Source organism: Podarcis vaucheri (assembly GCF_965113315.1).
Source record: "Podarcis vaucheri genome assembly, chromosome: 10".
NCBI classification, from domain to species: Eukaryota; Metazoa; Chordata; class Lepidosauria; order Squamata; family Lacertidae; genus Podarcis; species Podarcis vaucheri.
Window position 1 is genome coordinate 46,592,757 of NC_138748.1, and position 23,304 is coordinate 46,616,060.

The following is a 23,304-nucleotide window of genomic DNA, read 5'->3' on the forward strand; positions in this document are numbered from 1 at the left end:
TGGGATGACATATTGATGGTAATTTAGCAATTATCTTTTGAGTTGTGTAATCACTGTTGTCACAATCCCTTCTTCTGAAAGCCTGAGAATACTGTAGGAAGCCATGCCAGCCTCATAGCATCTAAGGACATGATCCAGTTGCCCCTCCACAGGAGCTAAATTACCTCACTATGGTTCAGTAGCTGACACATGACAGATCACTAAGGTGCCGCACTGCTCCCCATTGTTTCGTAATGACTTGGTACAAGCAATGGCAGTAATTAACTGTGTGCTTGTTAGCGGAGCAGAGTGGCGACTAATGAAAGCTGTAATTTGTCAAGTGATAGCTGCAATGATCACATGGAGAATTCACCCTTCATTAAAACACACTAATCTGCTTTTAAAGGGGCACACAGTGAGTGGGCACACACTCTCTTCTTGGGCCAGAGGCTGCTGGATCAGGCCAGTGGCCCATATGGTCCAGCATCCTGTTCTCACAGTGGCCACTGAGATGCTTGCGGGAAACCCTCCAGCACAAGAGCCCCCCTCCTGTGGTTTCCTGTGCGTCAAAGAATAGACATAAACTGAGTGATTGAAAGATTTATGGCTCAATTATAAGAGGCCCCTTTTCTTTTGGGAGGTGTTGATTTCATCCTCCAGGTGATCTCTTTAATGAGCATCCATTCAGACTTGCTTGCTTACAGAAAGCTTAGACAGTGTTTGGTCTTTATTGAGCCTTAGGTCTAACAGCAGAAAGTTGATTTCGTCGATTGCACACAGATGACAGAGCGCTTTAATCCACTTTAATTGCACAAACCTAAATTTCCGGTATGCTCTTGAATCCCTCCGGCAAAATATTGGAGGCAACCTGAAACTTTGTCAGTGTCTTATTAAACATGGAAACCCTTCATTCCCCATTGGAAGAAAGCAGCTTCTCTCTTTCTTCACCAGGGGGTTGGAAAGAGCTACAGCATGAGCCCAATCCATTCCTCACCCAGATATCTTCTCCTAAACTAGGAATGCTACGAAAGAGAAGAGGCTCCCCTTCTGTGCTTCTCCCATCCCTCCATCTGCTCTTCTGGATGTTTGGAAGCTACACAAGTAGCTTCCCCTACAAGTCCAAAGCCTGGAGTCAGAGAGTGTGATGAGAGGAAATGGCTAGCCATATGGGGCAAGCAAAGATAGAAAATATCTCTTGAAATGGCATGCTTGCACATGCCCCTCCCTGGCTGCCTGGTGGGGGGAAGGGACCAGTGGGCGGGTTGAGAAACAGCCTCTCTTCCCTTTCCTTCCTAACCCACAATCTGCTGTTCAATTCAGCTTCCGTTTTGACATAACTGCCGGAGGCTTTCCGCCATCATCGCTTGCAAGCCGTTAGATCTGACCGGGGGACTCAACGGAACTCCATAAGTCCGCTAGGCCACAGCCATGCAAGCCATCAAGTGTGTGGTGGTTGGAGATGGGTATGTACCATTTGCTTGAGGGGACAGGGGAGAGTGAGGGAAGGCGTGACTCTTCCTTGGAGTAGATCCTTCCTTGCTCCGAGGCCCCAGAGCTGACAGCTTCTCTCTGTGTGTCTTTCAGAGAGGCCACGCAAGCACAGGAAGGAACTGTGACTTGCTTCAAGAGCAATCAAGGGTGGGGGAAGAGCACACCCTAGGCCAGGAGTGGGCGACTTGTGGCCCTGTCAGATATCGTGGGGCTCCAGCTAGTGTGAGCAATGGTCCATCAGTCCCAGCTAGAATGGCCAATGGTCAGGGATGATGGGAGTCCAGCAACATCTTAGAGGGCCACAGGTTTCCCACCCCCATTTCAATATGTTGCATAAGAAGAAGGTGCTTTTTGATAAATTCTGACTTGGATACAGAGTGTGTTATTTCTGTGTTGCATTTTATGGTGTTGCTTGTGGGGTCTGATTTCTGTGGGAATGATTGAAGAACTTCCCTGGTCTTTCTGACAGCATATCCAGAAACAGTTGAATTCTATGGGTTGGTGGGTTTGAAGGGTGGGACAGCAGAGTCATCTCTGAAATGAACTGCAAGTGAAGATGTGGCCCTTGTATTGGCAACCCTGCATTTAGGCCATGCTTTCTCTGCATTATACCTACATGCACCACACACACATTGCTTTCTGAATCCTCCCCTGGGATCTTTCCCTGCTGTGCTGAGGAGTTTGATTAATCTGAAACACCCTTGGAAGAAGAGCCACAGCTCAGTGGTCAAATATCTGCTTTGCAACTCCAGGTATGGTTGGGAATGTTCCCTTCCTGAAACCCTGGAGCATCACAGCCAGTCAGTGTAGACAAGGTTGAGCTAGATGGACCAATTGTCTACATTCCATTAGGCTTGTTCACACATTACACCGATCTGCCTCAACACACGTACGAGTGCTTGTGTGAAAGTGTATAGCTCTTGATTTGTGCAGCTTAGGTTACTGGGTACATAGAATGGGCACTTATTGAATGTTACATGTGGATCACTGTATGAGTGTACAGCTCAATTATTTATATACACAGGTTGTACATGCAGGTTGAATGCAGCATATGGACACCCCTAAAGGTTCTCAAGGGAGAATATGCATGTGACCATCCACAGGCAAAAGCTTACATGGGAAAGTGGAGGTCTTTGCACCATGGCAGCCTATGGCACTAAGAGTTTCTATTGTGTATAAGGCACCTATGTGACCCTTAAAGGTGTAACCAGAATAATCACCTCCTGGTGTTGCTAACGGTCAGCAATTGGGCCAGCAGCTGGAGGGGCAACGGCTAAATGTGGGCCTCTGGGGGAATACCACCTGGCCTAACAGTTTCCAAGTGAGAGGTGAAAACATGGGGAGCCAGATGGATTGTGGGCATCCCACCATGCAACAGAAGACATGTGCAGGTGGAGTTAGGCCTTTGGCCTGACACACACCTCTTCCTTTTTCTAAGTACTTCCCCAGTAAAACTAGTTGCTGATTGGAGAGAGCCAGAGTCAGAAGCCACCATGATGGATGGTGGGGTGAGAAATGAGCAGTACTAAACGAGAGCATCTTTTACTGCACCAGTTTGTAAAAGGTTCAGCTCAGGAAAGTGCTTGCAGTACAAAGACTTCTTCATTGGGCAGCATCTTCACCTCTTTCTGCTTATGTGGTCTGGGTGACTCAAAAACATATTATTTTCCACAAACAGAAGGTAGCTCCATGCAAGCTTTCAACTTCTCTATGTCTGAGGTTTGCAGCCCGATCCTACGCATGTTTTCTTAGATGAAAGCCCGACTCAGTTTAGGAATGTACAAATCTGTCAGGTTCTGGTTTCCCATTTTTTGCAATCTTAAATTCACTTCTCCACATTTCCACATCATTAAAAAAAATTGCACAAGGAACTTATAATCAACATTTTAATGAGAATTTCTCCTAACGCACACATTTTTGAAGGCAATTTCTGCTAATGCACACATTTTTGGGAGGGTGTCAGTTTCCCCTAATGCAACACATTTTTGCATGTTATTTTCTAATGAACACATTTTTATACACGCTTTGCCCCAGAATATGCATTTTGGTGCACATTAATTGGCTGGAGAACTACAATGCAAAATTCAGAGAAGTGTGAATTTTGAAAGATGCCTAGGTTTTCATTCACACATTGTTTTGGAAAGTCCCAATTTGATAGGTTTCCCTTTAAAAGCAAACTCAGTCCCATTTCTCCCCCATCCCTCCACTTCCTTGGACTGCAGCTTTAGTTTCTTGCATCTTGGATAGGATCTGTGCACGTATCTGCTAAGTAGCACTATGGACAGTTAGGGAGGAGGAGAGAAGCTTGAAGAGAAGTTTCGAATGCAACATCAAGAGAGTGGCACATATTGCAATGCCTGGAGTTTTGGATAAGGTTGTCACCTGGGCCAGCAGCAGACAAAGAGACTTTCCCACTCCCTGCCCTTTACTAGTCCCTTCCTCTTAAAAATACCCCAAAGAGGAAGCCTGTAAGCTCTCTTTCTCACATATGCATGCAAATTTTAGAAAACAGAAAGCACCGTTCTCTTGAGCAGTTCAGTAGGGCAAGTACATGTATGAACTAGATTACATATTCAATCTCCAACTTAAAAGATCTGGCAGCTGCACCAGGTAGTGGGGGCTGAGGGGTCTTCAGGCTCTCCCAAATTTTCAAGGAGGGTGCTGCCCCTCCCAAATCCTGTGTCCCTACTCTGCCTCCTCCTCCCCACCCAATGTCGTGTGGGCAGCATGAGGCCAGGCACAGAGTCCTATTCTATCCTACTCTGCAAAAACAACTTCCCATTTTGGCCATTGTTGAGAGCTCACCTGAGCTTCATTAGGTTCAGGTAGTAGTTTAGGTCACAATCCACTTACCTGTGAGAAAGACCCGTTGAACTCAATGACACTTGTTTCAGAGTAGACACATATAGGATCGCCCTGTTAAAATCTTGTATGAACCATGTCACCATCCTATGTGATGTCCTGCTCTATATACCTTCTTTTAGAGAGGCACAATCTGTAAATATGTAGAGCAGGGTATTTTCAGTGGTGGCACCCACATTGTCACAGAATATCCCCAGGCACACCCACTAATCTTTTTCACTGCTCAAGATTTGTAGCAGATTGAAACCCCACTCCACCAACGCCTTTCCCATTTATAACGCCCCCCCAACCTATCCAATTATCCCAGCTTTTAAATTATTGATAGTTTTAAAAATCATTTAAATTATTTTTATTTTACTATTGCTGTGTATTTCAACTGGTTTGAAAACATACCAGTTGCTCTGAGTTGTTGTTGCTGTTGTTAAATGGGAAGGTGAATTTAATGAATGAATATATGAATGAAAGTGACATCCTTTCTTGCATTCCTTCCAGCTTTTCATTACCTTGGGATTAGAAGGGGCCCTCGGAGGGAGGCTCCCCCTTTCCCTACTTGTCTGTACTTCCTGCTCTGCTTCATTAGCAGGCATATTACTGCAGAAACTGGAATAATATGTGCCATGTGCTTCTTTCCCCTTTTCTACAGAGCTGTGGGTAAAACCTGCCTCCTGATCAGCTACACCACAAATGCCTTCCCAGGAGAATACATCCCTACCGTGTGAGTATGGTGCAGCTCAGAGGCAAAGGATCTGTAGGCTGCGGACCTTGAGCTTTCAAAGAATTGAGATAAAGCTTATTTTTGTTTCTCCGCCAAGTCTTTGGCCTGTAGAGAGAAAATAAGAAGGTAGCAAGTCCCCACAGCTCATGTAAATGCAGTATCTGTGGGAATGTTGTGGATAGTAGGAGATGATATATTGATTAAATATTATCTTTCACCACTCACGCTAGTGAGCTAATAGCAGCACACCTTCCCTTGTGCATAGCAGGAAGCCAATTGGTAGATTCATTAGAATCTCTTGAGTTAAGCAATCCGGTCTAGCTTGTCCAGATTGGATTTGCTCCTGGTAAATTCCCCTTTATTCCTTCTTAAAAACAATAAAGATACAACATCTTAAAAGTAATGAGAAGTGTACTTACATTCAGTTCACAATCTGATCCTGAAGGCAGGTTTTAGCTTGTAGTCACAGATACAGAGAAAGGTGTGGATTCCTCTTGTGAGAAATGAGCCTGTGTGCTGCTGGCTGAGAGCCAGCAGACACCAAGAAACATCAAGAGCATCAAGAGAAGGAGAAGGGAAGATGGCTGCATGACTAGCCCCTTTATGGGGTCTCCCAGGGTCATGCACCTGGTCACATGCAGGGGGAGGAAGCTCCAGAACAGGTGTGACAGGAAGTCCTCCTGACTGGAGTAACATCTCCCTCCATGTCCACTCTGGGCAAACAGGCAGTGTTGTATTTGACTGCCTTTTGTGATGTTACACCCCACAGTATCACAGTAATTGCATTCCTTTAGGTCAGTGGTTCTCAACCTGTGGGTCCCCAGATGTTGTTGGACTACAACTCCCATCATTCCTAGCCAGCATGACCAGTGGGTCAGGGATGGTGGGAGTTGTAGTCCGATAACACCTGGGGACCCACAGGTTGAGAACCACCGCTTTAGGTGAAAACTAACGGCGGAGCAGTATGTGTGTGTATTTGGGATCTGCCTAATAGTCAAGGTCTTTATTAGTTAGCCAGAGGCCACCCATTGTACAAACCCTACTCCCCCTACACATTGTTGTTGTTTAGTCGTGTCCAACTCTTTGTGACCCCATGGACAAGAGCATGCCAGGCACTCCTGTCTTCCACTGCCTCCCACAGTTTGGTCAAGCTTATGTTAGTAGCTTCGAGAACACACACTGAAAACAAGACAGAAACAAAAGATCCCATCCAGCCTTCTGCACAACACATGACCAAAAGGAAGTATATTGCTGCATATATTTGTAATATAACTCGGTCTATTTCAACTGAAAATTGTGAACCACCTTTTTCTCAAGTGGAGGACTAGGACACCACCAGGTGGGCAGGCCATTTCTTTTTAATAGACAGGACTGACTGCAGTATTGATGGCAGACCACTTTATTTAATCACAGGGCTTCACTATCCATACCTCAGTAAAGGGTAGGACACTCTGGAGAACTATCCAATAATATCCGAACCTCCAGGGATGTGCAGCAGCATTGTTTAATTTATATGTAAATAATAATATTACTGCTCTATCCAGTGTTACTTATAGTCCAGCGTAGAGAGGCTAGTTTCTCTTCTGCTGTATGTTATTTTCTCAGTATTGGAACGTGTGTTTTCGAAATGTGTTTTTTCTGCTATGTTATTATGAAATGGTTTTTATTTTTGTTATTCCATGAAATGGTTGTCATGCTGTTGTTTTGCTATGCTATTATGAAAATGTTTTTGTAGTGTGTTTGATATGCATCCCTGTTTCTTTGTTGTGAGCCGCTTTGAGCATGATTTCTTTGCGTGGCAAATCCCCTCCCCCCATGTGAAATGAAGACACCGGACACATTATTTAAGGTTAATGGTCATAAAAGGCCACAACTTTATTGATTACAGGAATTGAAAGGTATTGGCCTTAGGCATTGGCTCCTATCGACTACCCGACATGGAGACTGGGAAGGGTTATCCACAAGCCGTGGGAGTCCTGTTGAAGTACGCCAACTAGGATCCCACGGGTGTCACCACTCGGGGGCGTGCCGGAGGCCCTTACCTCCCTAGGTTTCGGACAAGGCAACGCCCCCCGGAGTCCTCTACCAGACTACCCTTTTCCTTGGGGGAAGGTGATGGCGCTTCCTTCCCCCCTTCATTTGCATAACAATTACCCTTGCCAATGCCTAACCGCCAATCGAGCAAAGCTCGCCGCCAATACCTTCAAACCTGTAACCAACTCCTAATCCCTGCTATGATGTCCCCCAACCAGATATCATTTCCAGCATCTGACAGATGCACGTCATCCAATCTGTAGAGGGCCTCGTTGCTGTACTGGATGCCTGGGTGGCCTATGACACACCCACCCAGAACCGCCACTCTACGTGCCACAGCCCGCTCCAAGACCTTTCTTGCTTTATTGATTCCAACCAGGCTCAAACTATCCCTCCATGTCCTCCTCTCGAGCAACGAAGACCACAAGATAGTAATGTTTGTATAAGCCGCCATCAGATCAGCAAAGCAATATACAAATAAAATGAATGCAACGGTGATATAGTTCTTGTATCCTTCTCACAAGTGGTCTTAAGGAGGAGAATATGGGATTTTTGTTGTTGTAAATTTTAATCACTATTAATTAGGATAAAACACATTTCATGATGGTTGGGAAAGCTCAGAGGCCGCATAAGGTGTTGCTGACTACAACTCTCTGACAATTGGTCATGCTGCCCGGGGCTGATGGGTGTTGGGGTCCACAATATCTGGAAGGCACCATCTTGAGTTAGCCTTGGGCTGGAGGGACCTGGTAACATTCTCAAGCTATTCAGACTATAGCTGGGAATCAATTGCTTCATTTGTGTATTGGTTTAGTGTAGAGAAGGGGTTTGGAAGCTCAGGCTTCCAAGACTTCTCTATCTTGGCCTTTGGGAAACTCCCTGGGTTACACCCCTTCTCCTTGTGTGTTTTCGCCTGACTTGTATGTGTCCTTGAACCCTGATAATTCAGAAACGTGTGTGTAGAAATTAGCTAGCTGTGCAAAGGTAACATTGTCATGTATTGCTCCACCCACTTTTGTCTCTGGCCCCGCCCATCACTGGCATGTTGTTCTCTGACTGAAAAAGTTTTCGTTTAGGCTTAGTATACATGCAGGGAGTTACTTATATGGGAGATGATTAAAGCTTTGACACATAAACACCCCTCCAATCTGAAGTGGTGGAGCCCGGAATTTTACCACTTGAGTCAGAACAGGCAGAGTAGTTGAGAGATACTTTTGAGTCACCCTAGGTGCTATTGTTGCCTGCTGGAATGTAAAAAGCTCTCTTTGCAGGTTGAAATTCAACTGATTTCCAAGGCAGAAGCTGTAGTGCTTTATCCCTTATAAAAGCACAATACTTCAACTTGATCCAGATCGTGATCATGTAAAAATAAACCAATTATTAATTTCAAAAAGCAAAAAGCAGGCCACTGTTGTGATGCACAGGCATGCTGTGATATCACTGCAAAGGTTACATGTTGGAATGACATGTCACGTGTCCCCTAAGTAGCAACCATAGAAAGTTAAGAGGTTTATAGAAGGCTGTAGTTATATTTTCTCCCAATGTGTGTTAAAAGAGAGGTGGAGGTGCGAAACTTTCCTGCCATTAACTTCCTTAAATTGACTTATTTAGGATCTGTCACGTAAAACCTATGAGGTTGCATTTGTCAGGAAGCCAGAACTTGAACTATATTGCCTCTCTCCCTTAAACGAAAAAGAACGGTAACAGGAAACGCCTGACTCCACCCAGATACAATAAATTTCTGTGCCACCTAATGTCTAAGCTATATCATGACAGTTTGCACACATTCTCCCATGCCCAATTTTAAGCAATTCCCCATCCCCCTCGCCACAGCCACCCCATAAACCCATTCCTTCTGGAGAGGCTTTCTGTGGGACACATGTGGCTGCTGGGTGAAGAAGGGATAGGCTGAGATGTGTTCCTCTTCCTAAATTTGACTTAAAACTTCCTAAATTTGACTTAAAATGGGCAAAGATCCTCCCCTTCGAAACAGCTCATGTTACTGTAGTTGGAAGCTGTGTCCGGGTAGAAACTGGCAAAAGCTCAACTTTGCCAAAAACAACAACAACTGAACAACTTTTGTGTCCAGATTTCCACTTTTTGAAATATGGCAATAAGCTTTAAGGAACTGACACCTACTTTTGTTACAGATTTGACAACTACTCTGCCAATGTAATGGTTGATAGCAAACCTGTAAACCTGGGGTTGTGGGATACGGCTGGCCAGGAGGACTATGACCGCTTGAGACCTCTCTCCTATCCTCAGACAGTGAGTTCCTCTTGTTTTCTCATATGCATTTTCTCTGCAGTTTTGGACTCAGTTATCCATGCTCTGGTGACCTCCCTATAGCTGGACTACATCAATGCACCGTGTGTGGGGCTGCCCTTTGAGACAATCTGGAGGTCGCACCTAGTGTTGAAGGCAGCTGATAGGCTGCTAAGTGCGGCAGCTCAATGGGACAATGGATCCCTGGTCCTGAAAGCACTGCACTGGCTGCCAGTGAACTACCATAGCCATAAGTGGCTCAGGGCACAAGCACCTAAAAGAGCAACTTTCCCAGCGTCAACCACTTCAGACTCTATGCTTTACCACCTTATTGATGATTGACCTGTGTGAAGGTCTTCCCAGTGGCCACTCAACACTGGAAGTGGACCACGCAACACTGCTTCTGCCTCTAAAGAACAAATCACAGAACCAAAAGATAATAGAACTTTTTATTACGTTTATTCTGCAAAATCAAGTCATATTTTTCAGCACTGGTGTAGGCTTTGGCTTATGTTTTCCTTTTAGGTACTGCCTTTCCCCCTTTCTCACAGATACAAAGGAGACCAGGGCTTTTCTTACTTAAATAGAAAAACAAAAGCGAGTACAGTGGTACCTCAGGTTACATACGCTTCAGGTTACATACACTTAAGGTTACAGACTCCGCTAACCCAGAAATAGTACCTTGGGTTAAGAACTTTGCTTCAGGATGTGAACAGAAATCATGCTCCTGCGGTGTGGCGGCAGCAGGAGCCCCCATTAGCTAAAGTGGTACTTCAGGTTAAGAACAATTTCAGGTTAAGAACCGACCTCCGGAACGAATTGAGTACTTAACCCGAGGTACCACTGTATTTAAAGCAGCTGTGGCTTCTCTGCGTGAAAAATTTCAATAGGCCAAAATCACTTCTTCTTCCTGTCATAGACTAAGATGAACTGTCAGGTAAAGCAAAGAAGTTAAAACTCTGTGTCATGTATGGGAAACATTTTGCCATCTGGATGCCGCTGAACTACAGCTCCCATTATCCCTGGCCATTGGTCAGGCTTGCTGGGGCTGATGGGAGTTGGAGTCCAGCAGCATCAGGACTTAGAACAGATAGACCTTCAAACAAAATTGCGGTCCTCTGTAATGTAGAACAGATGCCCACCTGCCTGTATGTGGGATGGTGACAAGAATCAAAGGTAACTAATAAAGGTTATCCTAGGGTGTCAGAAGGAACCTGTCCCGCCCTACACTCTTCTTCAGTTTCTAGGCTAGGCTCTCTTTCACTAATTCATGAAATAGCACTAGTAAGTTTGTGGTTTGTTCTGTCGCTCAAACAGTTTAGTATGCCAATGCAATCTTCCTTCTCTAACGTTTAGCGTGTTATTTGTGCTGTTTATTTATTTCAATGAAACAGATAATGAACTCGCTTATGAAAATCAATGGAACCCAAAAAAAATGCTTAATCAGATCATGCTCTAATTTTTGCAGTCTAATGAAAGAACACTGGAGTGTGCTAATATTCATTTTGTTTTTGTTTTTTAATAATTTTTATTACATTTTTCTAAATTACATTTCAAAATATTCATTTAAACAACCTTAAACAATGACCTCCTGCCTCTCCTTCCATGGTTCATTTTGGATACCATACATCCCTGAATATTTTACATGAACAATCCATTCAGCAATCCATTGTTACATCCATCAAAACTTATTTACACTGTTGAATTTATCTTAAATAAACACAATTTTCACCAATATAGCCAGTAAACATTTTCCAGTCTTCTTTAAATGTGCATTCTTCTTGTTCACTTATTCTATAAGTTAAGTCTGCAAGCTGTGCATATTCCATCAGTTTAAGTTGCCTTTCATCTTTGGTTTTAATATTCATTTTGGATTGGTTTCCCTGATTATATTTGTTTAGTTTGATCTGCATGGTTTAATGCACAGTTTGCAGGGTTGTTGTTGCTTTCACCCTGTCACTTTATAACTGTCTAATGTGGAAATAGGGATGCGGGTGGCGCTGTGGGTAAAACCTCAGTGCCTAGGGCTTGCCGATCGCATGGTCAGCAGTTCCAATCCCCGCGGCGGGGTGAGCTCCCATCTTTCGGTCCCAGCTCCTGCCCACCTAGCAGTTCAAAAGCACCCCTAAGTGCAAGTAGATAAATAGGTACCGCTTTCTAGCGGGGAGGTAAACGGCGTTTCCGTGTGCTGCGCTGGTGCTGGCTTGCCAGAGTAGCTTCGTCACGCTGGCCACGTGACCCAGAAGTGTCTCCGGACAGCGCTGGCCCCCGGCCTCTTAAGTGAGACAGGCGCACAACCCTAGAGTCAGACACGACTGGCCCGTACGGGCAGGGGTACCTTTACCTTTACCTTTCATGTGGAAATAATGATAGTGTCCCACCTTACAGGGTGGTTGTTAAGGATTGCTGCGATGAAGTATGTGAGATGCTTTGAGTACTTGGGCAAAGCACTATATAAATATTTGGTGTGTTTTGTGTTTTGCTACATGAGACAGCACCAACCCTCAGTGTGACTTTTAAAGTGTCCGTTTTTATTTTATGCCCACAGGACGTCTTCCTCATCTGCTTCTCTCTAGTCAGCCCCGCATCTTATGAGAATGTCCGTGCTAAGGTGAGATCATCCTGGTGTTTATGCAGCGGAGGAAGGAGGCACTGAGCACATGAGAAATTGATCATACTTGGTCTCTGCAGAGTGGAAAATGTGGATGCTTTCGGCAGGGACTGGCTGGACGAAAAGGAGTAGTGGGAGGCACCAGCCACGGAACCCCCAAGGGAAACCCCAGAGGAGAAAGTCTGAGAGCCAGGGGATTGGTGGTAGGACACCGAGGAGAGGTCAGAGGGAGAAAATTGGGTGGAGGTGATGGATGCTGAAGGGGCAACAGCAGTGGTGTCACAACGGGGGGCAGGGGGGCGGAGCACCCCGGGTTCCATGTCTGCAGGGGTGACAAGAAGTCACCCTGCAGGGGCTCACTATGGCACGGGCAGCCGCATGTGGAGGATCCTCTGTTCGCAGCTACAGCCGCAAGCAGAGGATCTCAGCGCTGGCGGCAAACCGCTAAGTACAGCACATGTACAGCATCACATGCATGCGCTGTACGTAGCACTGCCACACATGTGCTGTATAGCGGTTTGCTGCCGCCGCCGCTCCAGTACCATACGGACAGTTCCAGGACCCTCCACTTGTGGCTGCAGCGGCAAACAGAGGACCCTCCATTCGCGGCTGTAGCGACAATGGAGGGATCCCGGCACCGTCCATACGGCGCTGGAGCAGCGCCGGCGGCAAACCGCTATACAGCACATGTGTGGCATCACTACATACGACGCATGTATCGTACGTAGCGACGCCCGCCCCGGGCATCTCTACAGGTGTAGTGTGTAGAGAAAGGTGCTCCTAATATTTTTTGGAAGCCGCCCAGAGTGGCTGGGGAAGCCCAGCCAGATGGGCGGGGTATAAATAATAAATTATTATTATTATTATTATTATTATTATTATTATTATTATTGTAACAAGAAGAGCAGAACAAAGATCAGGGGTGCACAGATGCAGTTTGAGACTGCTTGGGAAACATCTGGGAGAGGAAGAGCCTTAGAAAGGGTGGGAGGCAGGGACCTGGCAACTGTTCCATAGGAACAAGACCTACTGGGGAGTGCTGCTGAGACCACCAGGCTGAGTTGCATGTTCCTTGAATAAAGAGTGAACTTCATTGACAACAGAGCAGGGGCGGAGGAAGGCGGTGCGGTGGGGGTGGACCACCCCAGGTGTCTTCGCTGAGGGGGTGACATTTGGCGCGCTGCCCACCTGTGACTCCCAAGCCTACCCCAAGCCGTTAGGGGAAGGGGGGAGCTGCACCGCTTTGCCGGCGGCATTCCCCCCTTTCCCCTTCATTTTGACAGCTCAGGGGAGGCTTGGGAGTCATGGGTGGGTGTCGTGCCAATTGTCCACCACCACCAGCTCGCTCCGCCCCCGTGGGTGGCTCACTCTGCCCCCAGCTGCAGGGTGTGTACACCACTCCATGCACCCGAGTGGCTATTCCGCACCTGGGAGGGCACCCTCCATGCCCCGCCCCCTCAAGAGCACGCCCCGCCCTCCTCAGAAGCATGTCCACCCTGGGCAGTGCAGGCATATGCTCTGCTGCTGCAGCAGAGCTCTGCTTCCTTTATTGCTGATCTGCCTCTGACTCCAGCCCTTTGATCCCTTGCAACTGACAAATTTGCTAGGGCTTAGTCCCGGGGTCCATTGAAATGCCAAGGCCTAGGTTTTGAAAGACTGCCTCCCTTCCTTTGTACCATCATGCATGTTAAGATCCACTATGAAGATCAGCTTGTACCATCATTGTTAAGAACAAAATGAGTCCCAGAGGCACCAAGTGATGCTGCCAGAAATCTGCCAAGGCAAGGGACCAGTGTTGCTTCCACTTCCTCCTCCCCACCTGTGCTGTCGCTTCTGCTTTCTCCTCTGTCCACACCTCCCCACTGTTTCTCTTCCTTTCTGTGGGTGGCTTCCTCCCACACACCTGCCTGTAGAAAATGGACTTCAACAGGATGGAGGAGTGGGAGGATACAAAAGTAGAACTGGGGCTGCCTGTGACAAATGGGTAGAGGCCAGCAGCATGATGAATGGAAGGTGTGGGCATCACGCAAACCTGGAGCTGGCCCTAGGCAAAGAAATATGTGATACAAGAGTTCCATGTTGAAACCTCCTGGTTATTGACTGGTTGTGCTTCAGCAACAGTTGTGGAGAAGTCTGGGTTTCATCAGAGCAGCAGCATTGGGGAGGCGATGCTTAACTGTTTCCTCCTGTGCCACTTTTCCAGTTTAAATTTACTCCCCGCCCACATCCCAAAGATACTATTTGCTGGATCTGGTGTGTGTGTGTGTGTGTGTGTGTGTGTGTGTGTGTGTGTAAATATAGATGCCTGTATTTATTTCCCCACTATTACCAGCATAGGGGTGAAATATAGATCAGGAAAAGGATACAGGAGAAAAGATCAAACTCCTCATCTCCAGCACACATACAAAATCAGAGCACCTGGGCTGCTTTAAAGTTAGATTTTTCTTAAAAGATGACCCTATTATGAATAGTGATGGTGTGAATCAGCCCTTGCCAAGCTGGTGCCCTCCAAATGTTTTGTACTGCGACTCCCAAACATCTGGAAGGCTCCACCTTGGCAAAGGTGGTAATATTAGATTTGTTTTGATCCAGCAAGACAATTCTTATCGTCTGTAAAGTGTTTGCTAGATAGACTACAATGATACAAAATGTAGCCCAGTTTCTTTCTTTCTATTGTTTCTCGCCTCACTCTTCCCACTTCAAATCTTGAACTTTCTTCTAGTGGTTCCCTGAAGTCCGGCATCACTGCCCTAGCACTCCCATGATCCTTGTGGGCACAAAGCTGGATCTCCGAGATGACAAGGACACCATAGAGAAGCTCAAAGAGAAGAAGTTGGCACCCATTACGTACCCACAAGGCCTTGCGCTGGCCAAGGAAATTGGTATGTGAGGGTGAGGTGGTGGGAGGAGATGCCCCAATTCAAACTGGGGCTGTTAAAATTGTGGAAACCAGCATAAGAACATGTTGGGTCAGGGGGGTGACCCATCTAGTCACAGCGGCCAACCAGATGCCTATTGGAAGCTCGTAATCAGGACATCAGTGCAACAAGATTCGACACTTCCAATTCTGGAAGGATCTGTCCATTTCAGGTCTCTACTTTTCTCATTTTCCCAGCCTTAAATTCAGTTTGAAATTTCCATTTGAAATTTACAGCTGATTCCCCACTTACATGGGGCATACGTTCCAGATATCTGCACACATAAGTGAAATTTCCAGAAGTGGGGAGTACCCCCTTGACACCCTATAAATGCCTTCCCTGCTGCTCACTCTCCAATCCATAACAAAATCAGCGTATCAAAAAATTCCCACAACTAGAATCGAAGCTCTAGGACTGCCAGGAGGCTGGAGGACATGTGGGAAACTGGTGGCTGCTGCTGCACTACCCTGCATGTCAGCCGTTGGGCGGGGAGGCTGAGCAGCATAAACAAAGCCCTGCTATGCCTCTGGTGTCTTTGGGGCTTCCTCCACCCTCACCCACGTCATCTTTAGGTTCTGGGGTGGGCCTCTCTCCCTCTCCTACCATTACCTGGTTGAAATTTAATTATGTCATTATTTCCTGTCACTGCGTATGTGTGTAGTTGTGTGCAAGTCAATCACACATAAGTGGGAGGACGCCTGTATTCATTTTCACAAATATTCCTCAGCATTTCAGTGTGAATTTCTCCTTGTGAACACACTTTTGGTACGCACTTTTAACGAATGCGCACATGGCCACGTCAAAAGTGGGGGGGGGGCTCTTTGCCTGATTCTGTGCATGCTCCTCCCTATGCATGAATGCTGCCCTCCAGTTCTCATATCTGTATTGCAGCAGAGGCATTTTTCTACCGTTGCACAAACTGCATTGGGTGAATTGGTGCCTATGCTACTCCTCTAGGACACTGCCTGCTTGAACCATCTTAGAATGATGCACACTGCATTTGCTAGCAGAGGTTACAATGGAGCCCATTCGCAGAGGAGATTGCTTGTGAAGGAAGGCTGCAGCCTTTTTGCCTCAGATGCCAAGACGATGCCAATCTTGGAGGAGTCCCGCCTGATGCCTGCTTATTTTCTCGCCAACATCCTTCCTGTGCAGGATGACCTCACTACCAGTAGTTCATCTGACTGCTTTTGTCTTAACTGTGAGCATTGGAGATGCTTTTCAGACTTCCTCCTCCTCCTCTCCACTCCCTGGCCTTTTCTGTCCGGAACTGGTCTTCAAACGTTCTGTCAGTTGAAACACTGTTCAGCCACAACTTCCTTTTCCTGCCGTGTGGTCTGGCGCTAACCAGCAAAGGGTAACATGCTGCACTCGCTCATTCTCAAGGCCCCTTTCTCTCATTGTACAAGCAACCCCGTTCTTTTCTGCGTAGGTGAATTCATCTTTCCTTTCCACTGCAGCTCCAAGACCTAAGTGGTTGGGCATTTGGGGATACGTAGGTTGAGCAAGAGCCTAATTTGTTCAGGACTTGGCAAATTAATATGATGAATTAGGTTCCTAGGGCAGCCAAGAGACAACAAGTTTAAAACAGAGAATAAATAAAGGAAGCATATAGACAAATGCAGAAAATGAAAGCAAACGAATAAAGCACCAGACTGTTTAAACAAATGGTGAAATCTATTTGCTGTGTGTTACAGCAGTTCTGCAGATGGAGCAGCACTTGGTGGTCAAAGTCCAGGGCCCATCAGCTCATTACACACCCCATGACCAGCCAAAGAACAAGAAGATGGCAGCATCAAAGAGGCCTGGTGTTAAGCTGAGACTTGGGGCCCACTAGAGCCTACATGGTCACTGCAGCTTCCTTTTTTATTATTTTTAAAAACATATTATCACCAGGGAGCAACCAAGTCAGGCACATTCACAGCTGCAGATGCTCATTTATTATGTTTCACTTATTAGAATCAAAGGTCCGTACAGTTAAAGCTATGGTTTTCCCAGTAGTGATGTATGGAAATGAGAGCTGGACCATAAAGAAGGCTGATCGCCGAAGAATTGATGCTTTTGAATTATGGCGCTGGAGGAGACTCTTGAGAGTCCCATGGACTGCAAGAAGATCAAACCTATCCATTCTGAAGGAAATCAGCCCTGAGTGCTCACTGGAAGGACAGATCGTGAAGCTGAGGCTCCAATACTTTGGCCACCTCATGAGAAGAGAAGACTCCCTGGAAAAGACCCTGATGTTGGGAAAGATGGAGGGCACAAGAAGAAGGGGACGACAGAGGACGAGATGGTTGGACAGTGTTCTCGAAGCTACTAGCATGAGTTTGACCAAACTGTGGGAGGCAGTGGAAGACAGAAGTGCCTGGCGTGCTCTGGTCCATGGGGTCACGAAGAGTCGGACACAACTAAACAACAACAACAACAATTGTAGAGTTGGAAGGAATCCTGAGGTCCAACCCCCCTGCAATGCAGGAATTCTGTCCACAGCCTTTCCTGTGTGGGCTCAAACCACCAATCTTCTGGTTAACAATGAGACGCACTCATCTATTACTATTTTCTGTCACCTATAGTATTTATCACCAAATCAATGTGTTTGCGTGTTCAGACCCAGAAACCTCCCCCCTAAATAAATTCACACTTGACTCAAATTTTGGTTTTGGTTTTTGGCAGAATTTAGGCCACAACTTTATTGATTACAGAAAGTGACTGGTTGCATATGCTCTGGTTCGACTAGCTCCCTGCCATGCAAGTAGCGCTGACCCAGGGTTCCAGCATAGGTCAGCCAAGGGTGAACACCTGCATATGCGGAAAGCCGGGAATGGGCTAACTCCGCCACCCAAATGTCCCCTGGACTCAGGCACGGGCACAACCCCCTCTCAGAGGCTGACTAAACCATCGAGTCCCTGGATTCGTTTAATGGAATACCCTTCACCCTTCTCTCATCCCTATCACCTGAACCAGATCCTATCCGCAACCGTACAAGTTGTGACAATTTGCTATGCAGCAGGCGAAACCCAAATGGCAACAGCAAATCAGCCAAGTGGGGAAAATTCCTGCTGTGCCCCTGTCCCAACGACAGACGACACACGATGGCATAGCAAGGTCAAGCGCAAAACCCTAAAGGTAGGGAGAGGTGGGTGGGTGTTCCGAATGCACGTGCCGAAAGAGGAAGCTCTGGGTCGCATGCATGGGCATAAATAGGTCCCTCAAACCGTTTGGACTGCATTCCATTGGCCATATTGCACCCAGCTTCGAGAGATCTACCAATAGGGTGTTGTGGCTGTCCAAATGTACCCACCCACAACACAGGGTGTCAGTTGTCCAGGTCTCACTGCAATACTCTTTAAAGGAGGACCTGATTTAGCATCAGGGCAGCAGAAGCAAGTTCCCATTTTGTCCCTGTAGTCATGATGATGCTGTGATTTATTTGAGTTTAAAATCCACCCCTTCCTCAGAATGTTGCCCCTTTTTTGTACTCACAGATGCAGTGAAGTACCTCGAATGCTCAGCACTGACTCAGCGCGGCCTGAAAACAGTGTTTGATGAGGCGATTCGGGCGGTTCTCTGCCCACAACCCACAAAGACAAAGAAAAGGGGGTGCAGCATCCTTTAAGGGTAAGTAAATAAGTACCGGCAAAGGCCTTCATATGTCTTGGCCCTCACTGCCAGACGAAGAGCTCAAATGTCCAGTTTGGTTTCTGCCAAGGACTTTGAAGCTTAAATCAGAATGGTTCATAAATAAGGCATGGTTACAAGGTGCAGCAGGTGTACCAGAGGACCAGATATGTGGCTAGGTGGAAGCTAAGACATTGATTCAATGAGCGACACTTTTTGGAAGAATGGGACAGGTCACAACATTTAGTGTGGCAAATGGACGGAGTCCTGAGACTGGGCAAGCAAGCAGGCAGTTCTCTGAGTGTGTTGAGCTTGAAGAGTCTGTTCATGCCAGCACCAGCATCCGTTCATGCTGGGAGGTGGAACTGATTCTGGCTCAACATCTGATTCACTCTTAGCGGCTTACCACTGTGTCCAGTCCTACCTAAGCTGCCGCCCCCTCCACCAATTCCTGAACCACTTTTATCTTAACAGAGATTGTGGGAAAGAGACCTGAAGATGACAGATAATGAGACTGTGGCTGGGAAGGAAAACCGTAAAACAGAATCATTCTGTGACTTGCTGTTAATTCCCTTATACAGATTGGGAATTCAGAGATACCTCACCATGGATGGGAGAGCAAATAGGAACCAACTCCCTGTTATATTGGTTCAGATGTAATAAACAGAAACAAGGAAATGTGCAGCAAGTAAAATCAAGAGACCAATTGTTAAAATATGGGGAAAGTATGGATAATGTTTTTGGCCCTGGAAATTTCCTCTGAAGTATGGGCTTTCAGAAAATGAAAGAAAAACAAGACTATTCTGCCTGGATTAGAGAGGACATAACCAGATTCAAAGACACTATATTTCAGGGGGTTATGGTCTCATAAAGTCAATTAGCAGAAAAGCAAGTCAATCTCCATCTGCCGATTTTTACAGTATCTGCCAATAAGGAGCTATACTGAAAATATTACAAGAGCAGTTGATATAGAAAGGGATCCCATGTTATTTGAGAAAATTAGTTTCTGGAAAAGAAAAAATGTTTGCTGTCTAAAAGGTATAAAATTTTAGTAGTCCCAAGCGATCGCAAAATCAGTATTGCAAAACAGAATTGGGAGAGTTCACTACGACTGTCTCAGAGGTACAGAGGAATTATGTGTACAGGCCCTTGTAAGATAGGTAACAGATGCAGTGCTTCACCCCCTAGGCGGTACTCAAGGGCACGCAGTACTGACACATCTCTTTTTTGTTGTTAAAAATGTGGCATTTACTGTAACAACTTCATGGTGAGTACCGGCAGCTATTTTTCTAGGGGGAAGTACTGCATAGATGTAAATCCAAAGGAGAAATTAACAAAGCAACACCTAGGCAGAATTATACCCCAATTAATATACCAAATATATTCCTAGCTGTTGTCACACATGTATTCAAACTGTAGGAGAAGAAAGGAACTTTCGCTCACATCTGGTGGGACTGCAGCCTGGTTAATGAATACTGGCAAACAACAATTCAAAGCCTAAGAGATATCACAAGCTTAGAATTTCAATTAAACCCTCTGACAATATTTGGGGGACATGTTAAAAACCAATTAGGGAGAGACTATATAACTATAATTAGTTACACATATGCTAGCTGACTTTGCTAGCAAAAGCTTGGAGAACATCCTGTGTCCTGACAGCTGATCAATGGAAGATCTGGAACAGTATGGTCATGGATTAAATTGCTGGTTGCAAACTGTTATGGAAAGGGGAAATACAGACTTTTTAAAGAACTCAGATGTCTTTTATTCAGCAATGGAATCAAAATAGACCAGATGAACGAGTGACTGCAGATTTTCTAAGCATGAGATGAATTTCTGATGCTATATGATGCTATACACACATATGTGTGTGTATAGGATAGAAATAAGGTTTGTAAATCTTACCATATGCACCCTAACTTCCCCCAGAGAATCCTGGGAACTGTAGTTTTGTTAAGGGTGATGGGAATTGTAGCTCTGTGAGGTGGTGGTAAACTACCACTATCAGAATTCCTTGGGGGAGTTGTTTGCTTTAAGTGTACTTTAAAATTTCATTTATTCAGCCTGTAGGTCCACCCATTTACCGGTCATGTCAAGGGGCTCTACTTTAATTAAAATTCAGGGGCAGCCCCACTTTGCCCTCACATATTCACTAAATGCATAAGGGAGGAATGAGTGATTTCCCCACTTACACATTTGGTAAGAAAGTCAAGAAAATTTGGATGGACACTCAACCGAATATGAGAGGAGAGCCTGCTGAAAATAGATGTTGCCTGATACTATCCAAACAGGAGTTCCTACTGCTGCTTGGGCATCTAACACAATTATAAACTGCTCTCTTGACTCAGCTTTAGTCAGCAGCAGCCAGGCTGATGGTATCATCTGAACTCTCGCTCTCCTTCCACCAAGACCAGTCTTTAATGAGTGGCTCTAGTTACCCTCAACAACAAAGGACAGAGGAGCTGCAAGAAGAAAGGGTTGCCGGGAGTCCAAGAGAAGTCCCAGTGAACCAGCCCACCATTGCTCTTTCTTTCCTCATTTTTTTGTTTGTTAGAGCTGTGGGCAGGTGTCCAGCAAGCAAACACCATGAATGGAAAAGGACTCTCCACTGACCATACGTCTCCAGCACACTTTCCCCAAAGGAAACCTGACCTTATAAAGGATGCTTGGAAGTCCCCACTGTACTGCCACATGGAAGTCTCACTTGCGGATGGCGCAGACTGACTCTTTTTATTTGCCTTCTAGATTCCAGACCCAGCTCCCTTACCCACTGAAATTGCTCCTTTCTCTGGGCTTTGCTGATTGGAAAGAGACTGAAGACTGGATTCCTCTCCTGTATCTCCCGAAGTGATGCCAGTGAAGAGTTTTGAGATTTTTTTTGGGGGGGGTGCTTCCACACTAGTTATTTAGTCTGGAATTGCCTCCTGGAATTCGTCACTTGTTAGGAAGCCTCCCCATTACACCATATTTAGTCTGCTGTGTTCTGTTGTTTTCCTGATTCATTGGCCTGTAGTTTCCACCCGCAACCTGATCTATGGCTACTGTTTTAAAAAAAGTTTAGTGCAATTGTAGCACCAGTCTCTTCAGTGTGGACAGGAAAAGCGCTATTAAGGGGTTTCAAGGCTTCTGTACTTTCCAGTTCCTCTTTGAAGGTTTATTCTGTTTTATTGCTTCCTGTTGATCTTGGCTAAAGGATCTTTGGTTAACAGAGTGTACTTTGCACTGTTAATAGCCTTTCTAAATTGCTCCAATGACAGTTTCTCTCCCTCTGGATGGGAGAGGAGCTTCTAATTACTGCTTTCATCTCACTATACCTTTATTTACTTATTTTAATGGTGAGATAGCATCATAAAAGTGCTATTTCACCATTAACCAAAGAAAAGAGGGGGGGGATAAGAGAAAATACGTACTTAACATCTTTCCTCCCCCCTACCACAATTCCCTGTGGGAAGAGAAACTGACCCTGGGGCAATTTAGAAATACCATTCAGCATTTTCAACTTATACCAACATGAAATAGTAAAACAGAAGGCTTTTGAATAGCATTGGAAAGGACCTTTGCTGAAGGGACCTTTCTTCTGAGTAATTAATGGATGATCTCGACCCTTGTATTGCTGGAGAATACCGCGCTTTGTAAAGTTTCTTGTGTGGTAACTCTGTTTTAATTCCACTTCTAGCCAATTGTATAAAAGCAGTGCTTCAGCTGTGCTAAAGGGCTCTTGTGTGCAAGTGCCCTTGTTCTCTGAAATTTCCCCATATAACCTCTCTGTCCCTGATCACAGCATCGCAATCAAGGCTCAATAAAGGCTCAGTAAATATCTCTGCCACTCTTCTTCTGCTACCCTTGTCTTGTGCTGGTTCTAAAGATCTATGATAAAGAGACGGGTATTCAGGGCTGGGCCTCTCTGATGACGACATGTCTGCTACTTAGCTAAGAAGCTGTAACTCACGCATTGCATCTCCTTTTGCAAAGCATCATGACAACTCTGACCTACATCAAATCCGCATCCTGGGACCTTGGGGATGTTCTGAGGGATTTTTGACCAGTTATGGAGTCCAAGCTAAAGGAGATGTGATGTGTCATAGATAAGTCAGGGCCATGGCCACTTTTGCCTCAAAAGGCATAGCTCCAGTCCTTGGCTTAAGCCAGTCAGGTGCCCAAGTTCCTTGATACGGGGAAGAAAGACTCACTTCATCATTGGATGGTCTGTCCCATGTTGCTGGGTCATCTCTGTATGTAGGTCATAGCTGTCAACCTTCCCTTTTTTTGTGGGAAATTCCCTTATTCCAGCGCCATTTCCCGCTGTTTCCCGCTGCTATCCTGGATTGTTAGATATCCCGTAGACTGTCCCTGGGACAGGTGAGGCTGCTGATCCCTTATTTTCGAGGCTGCTGATCTCTTATTTTCAAATCTGAAAGTTGACAGCTATGATGTAGGTGAGCAACTCAAGATTTCCTCCCGGAGATGCTACCTTCTTTCCCTCGCCTTCATGATCCTGACATACCAGGATCTGGGAAGGGTGGGTTGTTGTGGGCTTCCTCCCTCTTCCCATTGGTTAGTTCCTTTCCCCTTTTGCCCCCACTTGCATGATTGGTTGCAGTCCTCCAATCCTTCTCTCCTCATTCAGGAACCTTTTGAAAGGACTTCTGGGATTCCAGCATTCTGTCACCTCTAGTCCAGCCATGCAAACTCATGATCGGGTCGGCTGAGCTGTGGGGACACAAGTGGTATGACCCCAGACAGGAGGCAGTGGCAAGAAAGCAGCCTGCAAGAGCCACTTGGACATTTAACAGGCCAGAAGAAGGGATGTGAGG

At 45.9% G+C, this 23,304-nt stretch overlaps 1 protein-coding gene across 1 annotated transcript; it reads left to right on the top strand.

Annotated features, from left to right (window-relative positions):
* Positions 1-1,275: 1,275 nt before the first annotated feature.
* Positions 1,276-22,321, top strand: RAC2 (Rac family small GTPase 2). The gene is made up of 7 exons (XM_082241434.1): positions 1,276-1,442; positions 4,976-5,047; positions 9,232-9,349; positions 11,895-11,957; positions 14,680-14,839; positions 18,358-18,490; positions 21,236-22,321. The coding sequence occupies exons 1-6, from the start codon at positions 1,408-1,410 to the stop codon at positions 18,486-18,488; spliced, it is 579 nt and encodes a 192-aa protein (XP_082097560.1). The 5' UTR covers positions 1,276-1,407; the 3' UTR covers positions 18,489-18,490; positions 21,236-22,321.
* The last annotated feature ends 983 nt before the right edge of the window (positions 22,322-23,304 follow it).

Excerpts from the sequence above, each read along its gene's own strand:
- RAC2 (XM_082241434.1), top strand. The coding sequence starts at position 1,408 with ATGCAAGCCATCAAGTGTGTGGTGGTTGGAGATGG. Across the intron at positions 5,048-9,231 it reads GGAGAATACATCCCTACCGT|ATTTGACAACTACTCTGCCA; the intron begins GTGAGTATGGTG and ends CTTTTGTTACAG. Across the intron at positions 11,958-14,679 it reads ATGAGAATGTCCGTGCTAAG|TGGTTCCCTGAAGTCCGGCA; the intron begins GTGAGATCATCC and ends ACTTTCTTCTAG.